The sequence below is a fragment of the Lampris incognitus genome, chromosome 1, assembly GCF_029633865.1.
Source record: "Lampris incognitus isolate fLamInc1 chromosome 1, fLamInc1.hap2, whole genome shotgun sequence".
Taxonomy (NCBI): Eukaryota; Metazoa; Chordata; class Actinopteri; order Lampriformes; family Lampridae; genus Lampris; species Lampris incognitus.
The window spans coordinates 146424994-146441715 of record NC_079211.1 but is presented as its reverse complement, the minus strand read 5'-3'; the positions used below and the strand labels follow the sequence as shown (position 1 = coordinate 146441715).

General features: G+C 47.8%; 1 protein-coding gene across 1 annotated transcript in view; it reads left to right on the top strand.

Annotated features, from left to right (window-relative positions):
- mmp11a (matrix metallopeptidase 11a) overlaps positions 1-15567 on the top strand; it is a 47986-nt gene extending 32419 nt beyond the window's left edge. The window contains exons 4-8 of the mRNA XM_056280239.1: positions 2543-2676; positions 3927-4150; positions 7236-7440; positions 11691-11951; positions 15449-15567. Of these exons, the coding sequence (XP_056136214.1) occupies positions 2543-2676; positions 3927-4150; positions 7236-7440; positions 11691-11951; positions 15449-15567 (943 nt within the window). The remainder of the gene's footprint in view (positions 1-2542; positions 2677-3926; positions 4151-7235; positions 7441-11690; positions 11952-15448) is intronic.
- The last annotated feature ends 1155 nt before the right edge of the window (positions 15568-16722 follow it).

Sequence of the window (16722 nt, the reverse complement as noted above, 5' to 3'; positions counted from 1 at the left end):
ATCACCGCTCCTCTTAACCTAGCTTCTATTACTCTTTCCCAAATCTTCATGCTGTGGCTGATCAATTTTATACCCCTGTAGTTGCTACAGCTCTGCACATCACCCTTGTTCTTGAAAATTGGTACCAGTATGTTTCTTCTCCACCCCTCAGGCATCCTCTCACTTTCCAAGATTGTGTTAAACAATCTAGTTAAAAACCCCACTGCCATCTCTCCTAAACACCTCCATGCCTCCACAGGTATGTCATCTGGACCAACCGCCTTTCCACTCTTCATCCTCTTCATAGCTGCCCTCACTTCCTCCTTGCTAATCCACCAGGCTTCCTGATTCACTATCCCAACATCATCCAACCGCCTCGCTCTTATTTTCTTCATTCATCAGCCCCTCAAAGTGCTCCTTCCACTTTTCTCAACACATTCTCCTCGCTTGTCAGCACATTTCCATCTCTATCTTTCATCGCCCTAACATGCTGCACATCCTTCCTAGCTTTATCCCTCTGTCTAGCCAATTGACACAAGTCCTTTTCTCCTTCCTTTACGTCCAACCTCTCATACAACTCACCTTACGCCTTTTCCTTGGACTTCGCCACTTCTCTCTTCGATTTACACAACATCTCCTTGTACTCCTGTCTATTTCCGTCATCTCTCTGACGATCCCTCCTCTTCTTGCCAACCTCTTCCTCTGTATACTTCGCTGTACTACCTCATTCCACCAACAAGTCTCCTTGTCTTCCTTCCTCTGTCCAGATGACACACCAAATACCTTCCTAGCTGTCTCCCTCACTATTTCTGCAGTGGTTGTCCAGCCATCCACCAACTCTTCACTACCACCCAGTGCCTGTCTTAACTCCTCCCTGAACTCCACACAACAGTCTTCCTTCTTCAACTTCCACCATTTGATCCTTGGCTCTGCCTTCACTCTCTTTCTCTTCTTGATCTCCAAAGTCCTCCTACAGACCACCATCCAATGCTGCCTAGCTATGTTCTCCCCTGTCACCACCTTGCAGTCGCCAATCTCTTTCAGACCACGCCTCCTGCTGAAGATACCTTCCTCCACACTTATACGTCACCCTGTGTTTCTTCCTCTTCGTGAAATATGTATTCATCACAGCCATTTCCACCCTTATTGCAAAATCCACCACCATCTGTCCTTCCACATTCCTCTCCTTGACTCCATACCTACCCATCGCCTCCTCATCATCCCTGTTCCCTTCACCAACATGTCCATTTAAGTCCGCTCCAGTCACCCCTCTCTCCTTCGGCACATTCCCCACCACTTCATCCAACTCACTCCAGAATTCTTCTTTCTCTTCCATCTCACACCTAACCTGCAGGACATATGTGCTGATAACATTCATCATCACACCTTTGAATTCCAGCTTCATACTCATCACTCTGTGTGACACTCTCTTCACCTCCAGCACTCTTGACATAGTCCTCCTTCAGAATTACCCGTAGCCCATTTCTCCTCCCATTCACACCATGGTAGAAGAGTTTGAACCCACCTCTCACGCTCCTGGCCTTAATCCCCTTCCACCTGGTCTCTTGCATATACAGTATACCTACCTTCCTTCTCTGCATCATATCAGCCATCTCTCTCCCTTTACCAGTCATAACGCCAACATTCAAAGTTCTGACTCTCACCTCCACACTCCTACCCTTCCTCCTCTCTCGCTGCCTCTGCGCATGCCTTCCCCCTCTCCTTCTCCTTTGCCCAACAGCAGCATAGTTTCAACGGGCACCCTGCCCACAGTACCGGTGGTGGTCGTTGGTAACCTGGGCCTCGACTGATCCAGTATGGAAATCTGATTTATGATCCACATATTTGATTTGGCAAAGGTTTTACACCGGATGCCCTTCCTGACTCAACCCTCCTCATTTATCCAGGCTTGGGACCGGCACTAAGAATGCACTGGCTTTTGCATCCTCAGTGGCTGGGTTATGAACCAAAGAAATAATTTGTCTTATTCACCTCACCACCATGTTTGTTTAACCGACATCATGAGGGAGATTAGATGTGGAAATGCCATAGGCTCAAATGTTTAAAACTCCGCTTTAAAAATACGATTTCAAGAGTAGGGTTAATCACAGTCACAGCTTGAAATAACCTCAGTAGGTATAATAAAATATTTCCCATGGCTGATCTGTTTTCTTAGTGTTATCTAATTGTTTTGGAATGAATGAAAGTCGTTCGCCTTCATTCATTTTATACCATGGAAACCATGACGGTTAAACACATCTGAAGTCTTCTAATAAGGGCCCCTTCTCCTGGTAGGTGATAAAAGGGGGGGTTTGTTGCCAAGTCCTGGCAGGGATTTGCACTCTACTGAGCGCACTCTTCTAGTTAACCCTGTTTTAATTTCTGTTTATTGTGGCCTCTGATTTGAGATTGCTTTGTCATCTGCATACTGCCTCATAATTCTGATTTAGAATATGCCATACTGCACATAGCTATTATCAGGCATGGAGGTTTATATCATCAACACTACCAATTACCCAGAAGCCCTTTGGGCACCCTCAGAGCCTCTCCTTTCTGAAAACAGATACTGGCATGGAGACAGTCTACCGTTTGACGGCCCCGGTGGAATTCTGGCTCATGCCTTCTTCCCCAAGACTCATCGACAGGGCGACATCCACTTCGACTATGATGAGTCGTGGACTTTGGGCAACAATATGGGTGAGGGTTTTGCTGGCAAAAAAAGTCTGACTGAAAATCTGAACTGGCTGTCGGTCTTGCAGAGATGCGTAGACTTGGGGTCAAACAATGTGAGTTGAGGGGATAACGTCAGACTTGAAACATGAGGTGGGAGACGGTTTACCATAGTGAGATGCTGAACTTGTAGAGTCCAATTTAGGAGTCTGCGGTTAAAACGGTCAGTTCTAGACCAGGAATGACAGAAGAAAGACAAAAATTAGGCAGCAGGTCGGTGGAATGAAGATTTAAAGTTTGTGTTCAACTCACTGTCTCCTATGTACTAGATGTTGCTAAGGTGTGTTGTTTGAGCTCCATTCAACAAACAAACAACAACAAAAAAAACCCTGGTTGAACCTGAGTTTTATTTATTGATGTTGTACTATCTGTTGTGTCAGAAACAGACAAAATAACCTGGTTGAGTTTTACTCGCTGATGTAGTGCCATGTGGTGGTAAAGGTCTTCTACCAGCTTGTTCTGTCATATCTGCTTGTTAGGCACAGCAGCGTCGCTTCTTCCTCAAACTCAACACTACCTGCCTTCCTCTTCCTTATTTGGCTGCTATGATGGTGGAAAACACTATGCACCCTGTCGTTTTTCCTGGCAAAGTCCTACCAGACACCAACCATTCAAATGAAAAACTTGACTTGGATATTCGTGGATTAGGTACGGTCTTAAAATATTGCAATTATGGGAAAGTTAAAAAAAAGATTGCGCAAGTAGGACTGTTGCTTTCACTGAAAGCTGAACAGAAAGGTCAGTGGAGATGTAAAACAGACAAAGCAAAATGCTCGGCCTCCGAAACAGAAGACAAAGTATTTAATGACATCTAGAAATGCCTTTAACGATGAGGGTAAACACCGCCGAGCCGACACAGGACCTTGTGTGGGTCGTGAGATTAGTGTGGGGAGCAGAAAATAGGTGACCTATTTCTGACTAAGAACTGTGAGGAGAAGAAAAAAAACCTCTTGTCAACATGCACATCTGTCTTCAGGTTAGCTAGGCTTACAGTTGTGTTTACGGTTGGGTTAAACACCATTTAGAGATACACACAAAAAAACTCTCTGCGACTGCTGCAGCCTGTATGCCAACTCCCCCCACCCCCCACTCCCCCACCCCTTCGTCTGTCGTGCAGGTCAAAACAAACGCTATGCATCATTTCCAGACACCATTTTGACCCAGGGGTTGCTGTGCGTCTTCTGAGTTGTTTCCATCTCCCTCGCTCTCCCCGGCAGGCACAGACCTCCTCCAGGTGGCCGCCCATGAGTTCGGGCACGTCCTGGGCCTGCAGCACTCCAGCGAGCCCGGAGCCATCATGTCTGCCTACTACACCTTCTCTTACCCGCTGCAGCTGAGCGAGGATGACAAGCAGGGCATCCAGTTTCTATACGGTGCCCGCCCCCAAGTCCTGCCGCCGCCTCCGGCCCACCCGGAGACGAATGAGATCCTCGTCAGTCCCGTGAGTGACATCTTTGTTCAGTGCAGAGAACCAATCAGGGCAGCAGCTGAACAGTAAGCTATCTTCAATCAGACAACTACCTTTTGATAAAATGATGCCTACTCTCAGACAAAATGTGATCATTAGCCATCAAAATGTCATCGTTAGGGGCGTCCGGGGAGCGTAGCGGTCTATTCCGCTGCCTACCAACACGGGGATCATCGGTTCGAATCCCCGTGTTACCTCCACCTTGGTTGGGCGTCCCTACAGACACAGTTGGCTGTGTCTGCAGGAGGGAAGCTGGATGCGGGTATGTGTCTTGGTTGCTGCAGTAGCGCCTCCTCCGGTCAGTCGGGGCACCTGTTCGGTGAGGAGGAGGCACTGGGGGGAACAGCGTGATCCTCCCACGCGCTACCTCCCCCTGGCGAAACTCTTTACTGTCAGGTGAAAAGAAGCAGCTGGCGACTCCACGTATCGGAGGAGGCATGTGGTAGTCTGCAGCCCTCTCCGGATCGGCAGAGGGGGTGGAGCAGCGACCGGGACGGCTCAGAAGAGTGGGGTAATTGGCCAAGTACAATTGGGGAGAAAAAAAGGGGGGGATCCCGCCCCCCCCCCCAAAAATTGGTCATTGGCCAAGATAACGTCACATATTTTCCAATGAAATCAACTGCCCTCTATCAGTTGAAATGTTCACCGCCGCTGCAGCGCTGGCCTCGCCCTGATCGGTGACGTCACACCAAAGATTTCGAGGTAGTCTGACGTCAGCGGGCAGAAATTCAAACATTACAAATCTGTCAGTCTGAGGTGACTCTCCGTACTTCCCCGGCTTTAGAAACATACCTGCTTTTCTCTTTGCTGTCCGCATCCACAAACCTACACTTCTCACATGAGGAATCGGGAACATTTACTCGTTGTTTCATTTCATACGGTTTCCCCCAGCCCACAGCAGTGCAACACAAAGACAAAAACACACATCCAAACTACAAGAACACATAGTCTATCATAACAACGCCGTCCAGCTCCTCCTGGGGGATCCCGAGGTGTTTCCAGGCCAGACTGGGAACACCAGCGAGTTTGGGCCTACCCCGGGGTCTCCTCCCAGTTGGCTGTGCCCGGTAAACCTCCAAAGGAAGGTGCCCAGGAGGCATCCTAATCAGATGCCCGAACCACCTCAACTGGCTCCTTTCCGTGTGAAGGAGCAGCAGCCCTACTCCGAGCTCCCTCCGGATGTCCAAGCTCCTCACCCTATCTCTAAGGCTGAGCCCAGACACCCTACGGAGGAAACTCATCTCAGCCGCTTGTATCCGTGATCCCACCCTTTCAGTCACACATACATCCAAACTACAAAAAGCTATAAAAACACATATATCCAACCACTGTCCAAGACAGCGAACGCCAGCCAGGTCGACTGTCGGAACTGCCGGTCTGCATGGGCTGCATGCAGCATCGGTTCTCCCAGCCAGACAACCTCGACACACCTCCCTGCAGTCCACAGGACGACATCAAAAACACCACAGTCAACGCCAGGCGAGGCTGCCGCCGGACCACCCTTGGTGTTATCGGAACTGCCAGTACACACGGGCTAGCAGTTAGCTTAGCCTACGCAAACGTATGTAGAGGGTAAAGACAAACCCAAACTGTACGTGACATCAGCCTACAAGATGTCCTGGTGAGCAGTTTGTCATGGATACAAAGAACTGCCAACGATAGTATAATTGCAAATCCCATTAGACAAGAATAACTTGCGAGTCTCAGGCTAAGGTTCCACTGAAGTCCGAAAGGTTTTGCAACCGACTGTTTGTGTTGACGTGCGGCACGGTGGCACAGTGGCTAGCGCGGTCACCTCACAGCGAGAAGGTCCTGGGTTCAAGCCCCGGGGTGGTCCAACCTTGGGGGTCGTACTCTGTGTGGAGTTTGCATGTTCTCCCCGTGCCTGCGTGGGTTTCCTCCTGGTGCTCCGGTTTCCTCCCACAGTCCAAACACATGTAGGTCAGGTGGTTGTGACTGTGTCAGCCCGGTGATGGACTGGTGGTCTGTCCAGGGTGTCTCCCTGCCTGCTGCCCAATGACTGCTGGGATAGGCTTCAGCATCCCCACAACCCCAATTCAGATAAGCGGCTTGGACAATGGCTGGATGGATGTATGTTGTGAGTATCTTGTGTTGTTGTGTGTTGTGTATTTGCTGTCCCCAGCTGTCTGGCTGTGCAGAAAAGGAAACCTACCTTCAGAGCATCTAGCACCTCCTTCGTACTTACTTGTGGATGTCTTCTACGCCAGCGTTTCTCAACCGGGGGTCCGCGGACCCCTAGTGGTCCGTGGTGTAATTGCAAGGGGGTCCGTGAAAATAAAATATCTTTAAAAAAAGATCCTATGACATTTATAGAAATAGGATTATTTTACTCAAATGTGACTGAGACCTTTATCTACCTAAACTACAAAGGGTAACAGGACTGTTTTCTCTAATTACATCTGTTTCACAAGTGTAATTTATTGTATTTTAATAAGAGATCTCGCTCCCGTTGGCATTGTTAAAAGTTACTGCATAAGAATTCTGTTGTTACATATATCTGAAAGTTACTGAATACATATTCTGTTTCGTTACATATATCTGAAAGTTACTGAATACATATTCTGCTTTGTTACATATATCTGAAAGTTACTGCATAAGAATTCTGTTTTGTTACATATATCTGAAAGTTACTGAATACATATTCTGTTTCGTTACATATATCTGAAAGTTACTGAATACATATTCTGTTTTGTTACATATATCTGAAAGTTACTGCATAAGAATTCTGTTTTGTTAACTATATCTAAGTTACAACTGAAAGCTCTTATTTTTGCCCCAAAGAGTGAATAAATGCTATAATGCAATTTAAAATGCAGTTTCTACTGTTTCTATCAAATTGCAACCCCCCTCCCCCAAGATCAGGTGGAGGAGTCCTCAGGGTAGATCAAAAATACGCAGGGGGTCCAGGACCCCAGAAAGGTTGAGAACCACTGGTCTACACCAAGCAGGCCCGAGACGAGACACAACACCTTGGATGATCCGTTATCGTGACATGTAAACACGTACAAACTGACCCACGTGTTTTCCTTCTCGATAGCCCGACGCCTGCCAGACGGACTTTGACGCCGCATCCATGATCCGGGGGGAGCTCTTCTTCTTCAAGGCGGGCTACGTGTGGCGCATCAGAGAAGGCCACCTGGAGAGAGGATACCCCGCGCTGGCGTCGCGCCACTGGAGAGGCATTCCGGACCGGGTCGACGCCGCCTTCGAAGACCCGTCTGGGAACATATGGTTCTTCCAAGGTAGGGGAACGGAGATGCTCCCGTCACGTGTTGTTTTCTTTGGTTTCACGTGAAGCTGAGACGAGGAAAACCTCGAGGTAATTACTCAGCCAGACAAGAGCGACCCCAATCAGCCGTCTTCGCCGTTTGAGGTGAGCAGCAACAGATGAAGGAATTTTAATTTGAACCACCCAATCACTATTAAGGCTTTCATCTTAATAGCGCTGGCAGACCGGCGTATGACGGCGCATGAAAATAATTACGGTTTTGCTTTAATTACCTCGTAGAGCTGTAGGGGTGGGCTCCGCCGCAAAATATAAAACAGTAAGTGGCGGAAAATTTCCCAATCAGAAGGCCCGCCGATGGGCACGGTTGGTTTTGTCTCGCTCGTCATTAACACGAGCTCCCCTCATACGACAAACGCCGGCCGCCTGTTCTGCTGAGCACGTTAAAACAAACCCATCTATACCGGAACCGCTCGGCTGACGTGCTCATCCAGAACCGAGTTGTCTTGCTCGAGGACACGTCGGCAGGACAGATAACGGAGATGTCACAGATAACATTTTAGCTGAACTGCCGAGCCTATCTGAGAATATGTCAGAGAGAGTGAACCTGGTTACCTGTTTGAAAGGTCTAACGTCCATCTCGTTCAAGTTTCTGCTTTGTTTTTAGCCAGATAAGAGTAAACGTAGTAGAAATGTCCCCTGGTGATACTGAACTTTAAGGATAACGTTATCAAGTTCAAAAACATACATACATCTGCGGACTTCCGGGCGGCGTGGCGGTCTATTCTGCTGCCTACCAACACGGGGCTCGCCAGTTCGAATCCCCGTGTTACCTCTGGCTTGGTCAGGTGTCCCAACAGACACAATTGGCCATGTCTGCGGGTGGGAAGCCGGATGTGGGTGTGTGTCCTGGTCACTGCACTAGCGCCTCCTCTGGTCAGTCGGGGTGCTTGTTCGTGGGGGGGGAATAGTGTGATCCTCCCACGTGCTACGTCCCCCTGGTGAAACTCCTCACTGTCAGGTGAAAAGAAGCAACTGGTGACTCCACATGTATGGGAGGAGGCATGTGGTAGTCTGCAGCCCTCCCCGGATCGGCAGAGGGGGTGGAGCAGCGACTGGGACGGCTCGGAAGAGTGGGGTAATTGTCAAAGCACAACTGGGGAGAAAAAAGGGGGGGGGGGCCACACAAAAGAACCAACCCATACATAGGTCTATAACCAAGGCTGTTTGTCCAATGTTCTTTCTGTGCTACTGTTCATTCTGGAGGTGGGCCCTCAGATACCGAGAGAAAAGGGCCTCTGAACGCGAGGCGGACATGCTCATTGGACATGAACAACATGACGAAAGGAAATATTCCTCCAGGCCGTTTTGTTTGATTTTCTGCAGCTTCTGAAGTCATGTGAAATAAAAAGGGTTTTCTGGTATCAACACGACTAATCATTTAATATTTGTTTTCGTTTCTCCTTACTGCTTTGTCAAGTACAGCGGACATAAAAAGCCTGCACACTACCGTTAAAATGAACGCAAGATAAATCATGTCAGAACATTTTCCACCCTCAATGTGAAATTGCATCCTATAAAGTTCAAGTAAAAAACAAACTGGAACCTTTAAGGGAAAAAAATAACCATAAATAACTTACAATAAGCTGGTTGCAGCACTCAGTCTTTTTGGGTAAGAGTCTTATCAGCTTGGCACATCTTTACTTGGCACTATTTCCCCCTCTCTTCCTTGCAAAAACATTCTAGAGCCACCAAATTGCGAGGGAATCTCCTGGACACAGCCGTCTTCGGGTCACCCCACAGATTTTCTATTGGATTCAGGTCTGGGCTGTGGCTGGGCCTTTCTCAAACACTGATCTTCTTTGGTGAAGCCACTCCTTTGTTGATTTGGATGTATGCTTTGGGTCATTGTCGTGCTGAAAGGGAAAATTCCTCTTCATCTTCCTAGCAGATGCCTGAAGGTTTTGCGCCAAAACTGACAGTATTTGGAGCTATTCATTATTACCTCCACCTTGACTAAAGCCCCAGTTCCGGCTGAAGAAAAGCAGCCTCAAAGCATGATGCTGCCACCGCCGTGCTTCTCCGCGGGTCTGGTGTTCTTGTGTTATTTTTGTGCCAAACACACCTTTTGGGATTATGGCCAAAAAGTTCAATCTTGGTCTCATCAGACCATAACACGTTTTCCCAAATGGTTTTGGGGGACTGGACGTATATTTTTGCAAAATTTAGCCAGGCTTGGATGTTTTTGTTTTTTTCTTGCGAAAAGGCTTCCATCTTGCCACCCTACTCCATAGCCCAGAAGAACACGGGAGACTGTCACATGTAGGGAGCACCCAGTACTTGCCAGAAATTCCTGCAGCTCCTTTAATGTTGTTGTAGGCCTCTTGGCAGCTTCCCTGACCAGTCTTCTCATCAGTTTTGGAGGGACATCATGTTCTTAGCAATATCACTAGTGTGCCATATTTTCTCCTCTTGTTGATGATTGTCTTCACTGTGTTTCATGGTATATCTAATGTCTGCTTCTCCATGTATTGTCACCTTGTCGCGGTGGAGAAGCTTGCGTATTCCTGAGATCCTGACAGCAATGCCATCTGGAGCTACAAACAGCAATTCAACCAAGACCTCAACAGTGGAACAGGCAGGATGATGGCTGACTTTAGGGAAGCATCACAATGGCTGGGAAGGCGGATGAAGGCTGCAGCAGAAATGGGCCCCAAATCGTCTTGGACTCCATGCCACTGGATCCTGACCCAGATCTGTAAAGGACCGTGTGGTGGCTGTCTGTGCACCAGGCACCAGTCTGCCCATGTTAAAACAAAGTCGCGCACAGGCATCCTCCGTAAAGAGAATCCACCCTAACATCCCGGATGAAGTCCTATGGTGACTGGCAAGTGGCGATGGGGGCAGGATTGTGAGATCTGAAAGCCCCTAGTCATGAGCCAGCACATCAGGTGGTGGGTGCTAGATTCAGTCACTGGGTTCTTGGAATGAGGTAGAAAGAGCCCTTCGAGGTATCCGGGTGGCCTAGCGGTCTGTTCCATTGCCTACCAGGGATCACTGGTTCGAATCCCTGTGTTACCTCCGGCTTGGTCGGGCGTCCCTACAGACACAATTGGCTGTGTCTGCAGGTGGGGAGCCAGATGTGGGTATGTGTCCTGGTCGCTGCACTAGCACCTCCTCTGGTTGGTCGGGGCGTGGAGAGGAATAGCATGATCCTCCCACGCGCTACATCCCCCTGGTGAAACTCCTCACTGTCAGGTGAAAAGAAGCGGCTGGCAACTCCACATGTATCGGAAGAGGCATGTGGTAGTCTGCAGCCCTCCTCAGATCAGCAGAGGGGGTGCAGCAGCGACCAGCATAGCTCAGAAAATAGGGAAATTGGCCAAGCATAATTGGGGAGAAAAAGGGGGGGGGGAGAAAGCCCTTTGGTAGCTGCACCCACAGCTGAGCAGCCCTCTTTAGGATCCATTCCGCTCACCCCACCTGAGGAAGGGGCTAGAAAATGTGCCCTAAAATAGCCAGCCTCAAACCTCCTGACTGGATTACCACATCCAGAGGGATCACCACATGCAGTCAGAATCATAGAAACGTGAACTCTGGAGCCTGGAATGTGCGTACACTGATGGGTAGTGCAAACAATGACAGACCAGAGAGGAGAGTCGTGGTCACTGCTAGAGAACTGAAGAGATGCCGGATTGACATAGCTGCCCTTTCTGAAACCCGATGGGCAGATGAAGGAAAACTCAAGGAGTAGAAGGGTGGCTACTGGGAAGGAAAAGCTGCTGATGGGCCCAGGATCCATGGTGTTGGATTTGCCATCAAGAACCAGATCATCAGCTGGTCTCATTTTTTATATCACAAAAACCTGCAATTTTAACACGGGTGTGTAGACATTTTATATCCACTGTAGATCTACAGTAGCCTTAGATTCCACTCTGGTCCTGCCGCTCCATTCTTATTGATTGGTGGAACTAGAAGTGACATTGATGAGCTTTGTGCTTCAGTAAAAGTTGAAATGATTTCATCTCTGTAAGAAGAGGAGCACTCACGGTGCTGAAGACTCTAAAAGAGGTCCTGTCCCTGCTTTGGGTGGAGAGCACTCAAAGTGCAACTTTTCAGAATACAAAAATACAAGGAACACTTTTATACAGGCCTGCCATAGATCCACGGCATATCTACGAATATCTATAGCAGAGTGTCAGCGTACCTGTTTGACCGGTGTGATTTCCATCTATTGAGCTTCTCTGATGTTTCTCCTCCTCTCAGGTGAGAACTACTGGGTGTTTGACGCCGAGAGACAGATCAGAGGTCCCGAGTCCCTCAGGAGTCTGGGTCTGTCCGTATCCCACATCCAGGCAGCTCTGCGCTGGGGCCCTGACAGCAACTACAACACCTACTTCTTCAAGTCAGGCAGCTACTGGAGGTTCAGCCCGCGGGAGGTCCGGGTGGACTCGGTCTACCCGCACAGCATGCAGGACTGGGGCGGAGTGCCAGACGACGTGGATGCGGCCTTCAAGGATATTTACGGTAAAACATCAGACAGATGGGCCAGATACACACTGATGTAGTTTGTCTGTTTTGTCTGCTAAGACTACTGAGCGTACCACTCATAAGGCCAATAGCCAACTTGTAAAATGACTAATGCTAGCAGGCTAATTCCACCGTTTATCTATCTCAAAGGTAACACCAGAATTGCTAGTGAGCAAGTGACAACTCCTTGGCATTTTCACATCCATTCAAATAAATAAATAAATAAATAAATAAATAAATCAGCACCTTCAGAAATCTGCAAAAAAAATTAGTGACAAATCTCGGTACAATCGTTAAAATTACAGCTGTATGGCGTCCGGGTAGTGAGTGTAGCGATCTATTCTGTTGCCTACCAACACGGGGCTAACTGGTTCGAATCCCCGTGTTACTTCCGGCTTGGTCGGGCATCCCTAGAGACACGATTGGCCATGTCTGCGGGTGGGAAGCCGGGTGTGGGTATGTGTCCTGGTCACTGTACTGGTGCCTCCTCTGGTCGGTCAGGGCACCTGTGCGGGGGGGGGGGGATAGCGGGATCCTCCCACGCGCTACATCCCCCGGGTGAAACTCCCGTCACGTGAAAAGAAGCGGCTGGCGACTCCACATGTATCGGAGACGTGGTAGTCTGCAGCCCTCCCTGGATTGGCAGAGGGGGTGGAGCAGCGACCGGCATGGCTCGGAAGAGTGGGGTAATTGGCCAGAAAATACAATTGGGGCAAAAAGGAGGGGGGGGGGTTACAACTGTACTGGGTGAGAAGGTTGCTGGAATAAGAACTTGTGTTTTATTCAGCAACATTTTCCTGTGTGGTCTTCAACAGGTAAACTGTGTGGCAAACTTTCTCACCTGCTGTCTTTTATCCGGCACCTGGCCTACTGAGGTTCAGATGTGCACTTGGCTATATTGTTAGTGTGTTAGAAAATTTGTGTTGGAAAAATATAACTTTAAAAATCTTAATTCATCGCTCATATTGGGTTGGAAATGTGACCTAGTGCTCACCTTTCTCCTCTTCAACATTCTTGCACTGTGATGTCAAGTCAATTTCACGACTCAAGAAGAATAGAGCGACTGTGCTTTGTTGATTTGCGTTTCTGGAATGAATGGCCCCGCGGTCACTGATAAGACTCCGAAGATAAAAAGAAATATGCACATCCCCAGGAATCAGGGACAATTGATTTGTCATTTCATCTTATGTGCTAGTTTGTACACAAAAGAAACAAAATTCTGTTTCCCCCAGCCCACACCACAGCAGTGCAGCACAAAAAACAAAAACACGTATCCAAAAACCTCCAAAAACAACACCACCGATAACATACAAAAACAGAGAGAACAAAGCAAAAACAGCCAACAACACAGTCCATCGTCCAGAGAACGAACGTAAGCCAAGAGGACTGTCGGAACTGCCAGTCTGCATGGGCTAGCAGCTAGCTTAGCCTGCCCCGCTTCCATGGCCTGTCAGACCGCCCTCGGTGTTTCCTCTTCAGGCGCAGCTCCAGGCAGGGCCGTGGTGCTTGGGCCCATCGGATGTGGATGTAGCAGACCAGGCTCCCTCAGCCGATCCAACACCAGTTCTCCAGCCAGACCCCTTTGACACATCTCCCCTGCACTCCACACGACGACACAAATGCATACGCAGACAAACACACTGCACAGTCGAGGTGAGGCCGCCGCCAGACCGCCTCGGTGTTTCCTCTCGGGCAGGGCCGTGGGCTAGCCGTTAGCTTAGCATGCCCCGCTTGCCTCCTCCTCGAGCCCACGGGACGCAGCAGACCAAGCTCTCTCAGCCGACCCAGCGCCGGCTCTCCTAGCCAAGCGAAATCCACGATCAAAATAAAAACTTCAGGACACAAACTTAGACGTAGACGTGGACAAAGACACTGCATAATCGGTACTGGGTGAGGCCGCTGCATACGCGAGTCCGCGCCGCCATCTTCCCATCTAGCCAAGTATACGTAAATACAAAAAAGGAAAACGGAAGGTTTTTTTCTCCATTGGTCTCGTATTTATCCTCGTACACTCATGTTCTAATCAAGAAATTTTGGTCCAAGTGAAATTCCTCATTGCAATGAAAAATTATTTTTGTGTGATCCACTTCTCAAAGACAATTTCTACTGAGGCCGATCACCTTGAATGAATGGCACAGCAGGAAACCCCGGGTAGCTAGTAACATTAATGACACCCCAAAGTCAATTTTGTGTAAAAATTTGAGACTGCCCTCCACCAAAAAACGACCCCATAGGTCGTTTGTACAAGCAGCTTATTATGACCTATAGTTACGTTTTAAAGTTAAGCGACCGCTAGCGGTCGTGCTGCCAATAGCAATCTTAGTTACTATACTAGATGGCGAAACAACACAAAAACGCACTGACTACATATTCTTATTGTTCTCAACTTGTTTTTATCACTATTTACTGACTACTTACCTTTATTAGCCTGTCAATGAGGTGTTGTAAAAAGGATGTCAACAAGTAGATAAACACCCACAATGCACAGAGTAGTATCTGTGGCATATCTCCTGCGGCCGGTAGGGGCGCTAATTTAGGAAGCGCTCCTGTGCGTCGTATTTAGAGGGTATACGACCTATGTGGTCGTATGGGTTGGAGGAATTGTAGAAAATTTTTATTAGAGTGAGTGTCTAGTTTTCCCAAAATGGAAGATATCTCACTTCGGAGTAAAATCCTACATAAATTGCCTTCATCAAAATAAATGGGTTCGAAAACAGTACTTCTTCCAATACTTTTGATGAATAAAATCACATTTTGTCATGTGACAGAAAAGCATTTTCATGCCTTCCAGACCAAGTAAAACTATACTCAGTTCATTTCCAAAGTACTCATCAGAAAAAGGAGCATTTCTACTCTTTCTGACACTGTCGTGGCAATTACTGAATTCCACGTTGACAGAAATGAGGAACGAGACAAAAATCTCTTACAGTATCGTCACACGATTTAATATATGTTCATGAACAGGCGCATCCAAGCCCAGGTGCCTGAATGCGCCCAGATCAATACAGTACAGCCTCTCTTATAGGGCAGTTGTCTGTTCTTCCCCTCCTTGTCTCATGTCTCCCAGCTCTCATCCCCCAAGGCCACTTCTCCATTTAGTGTGTACTGACTTACTACACAAGACTTGCTATACTCAGTGAGTCTCCCATACAGCCAACAATTAACAATAGGCCCTTATTTGTGTACCTGGAGAAGACACTTTATAAGACTGCCCTTGTTCTACTGCACGTGGACTTCAAGCATCTATCTAAGCAATGTAAGGTCATGTTGGAAGATTAAAAGTAAGCAAACATCAAATATGAATTGCCCCCACAGACACCTTTGTACCTTTCAATGGCATAAAACGAATATCAATACCAATAACCTGGACTGATAAGCAAGCATGTTGTGATGGTTTTCACTGTATCTCCAAACGGGTGCTGATGCTGGTAGACGGGTTTGATACGGACACTGGGGGTTTTGAAACTGAGCGACTCGTGTGTCTTGTTTTTCAGGGTACGCTCATTTTATCCGAGGGAAACAGTACTGGAAGTTCGATCCTGTCGGCATGAACTCTCTGGAGGGCTACCCTCGCTACATCGGTATGGATTTTTTCGGCTGTAGAAATGTGTGAAAAGTTTTCGGTCAATTTCAGAAAGTTTGGAATAACAGGATTGTTGTTTTGTTTGTTTTGCTGAGGGGGGGGGGGCGGGAAACGGAGCTCTCAGAATCGAGCCTTTTTCCTATTCATCCTACGGATTTGGACCAGACGATGAATCTTCCTTATATTTTGTTCACATGCTTTACTTCCTCTATTGGTACTCTGATCAGTTAACGCCATCTTCTCAGGAAACTCTGCTTAGTCGGACTCGGCACCTCCTGTGCAGCTACATTCATATTTATTTGAGGTCTTTTGTAATCCTGAGGCTGAGGTCTGGGCCCTGTCCTAATACTGTGAACAGCAGCCCTCTCACCTGCTTCCTTTGAGTCAGGAAAGGAGACATGTAACTATTTGTTAAGTCGTTACGGTTTGAATACAACTATCACCTCCCCTCCTTCCCTCATAAAAGAAAGAGAATTCCTGACGTACTCCCCTACAATGTTCAAATTATAGCACAAAAAGGCAAAACAGACCGTGTCATACTATTTAGGGGATTGCAAATGTTTTCTTTAATTTTTCCAGGGAATAATGATAACATTACCATCTGGAGTTTTGCTGCCAGTCTTTCAATATGTCTTGATGCATGCTCAATAATCCAGGCAAGAAAATCCAAGAAGGTTGAATCAGTCCATCTGGACACAGCCTTTATTGACAGATACTATGTTTCATCACTCAACTAAGTGACATCTTCAGTCTAAACTGACCGCAGGTATCCCCACCCTTACAAACAATAAGGTACAATAGAGTGCCTAATGACTGAAACCAACGACCACTTTCATATGTAAGTACGGGTGTGACCACTAACTAGAGTTTCCCGAGACGCGTATTTTCAAAACGCCGCATCTCAGTCGCTTTCAAACCCCAAAACACGCCGCGCCAGAAATTGGTCTACCCCAAGGATCGGGTCCCCCGGCACAAACAGAACAATATAGTGTACGCTGTTAAGTGCCAGGAGGAGTGCCGTGACTTGTACATTGGGGAAACTAAACAGACGCTGGCCAAGACGACGGCACAACGCAGGAGAGCTGATACGTCAGGCCAGGACTCTACACCATCTACAGGCCAGTGGCCACTCTTCCAAGGATGAGGATGTGCACATCCTTGATAGGGAGGAACGCTGGTTTGAAC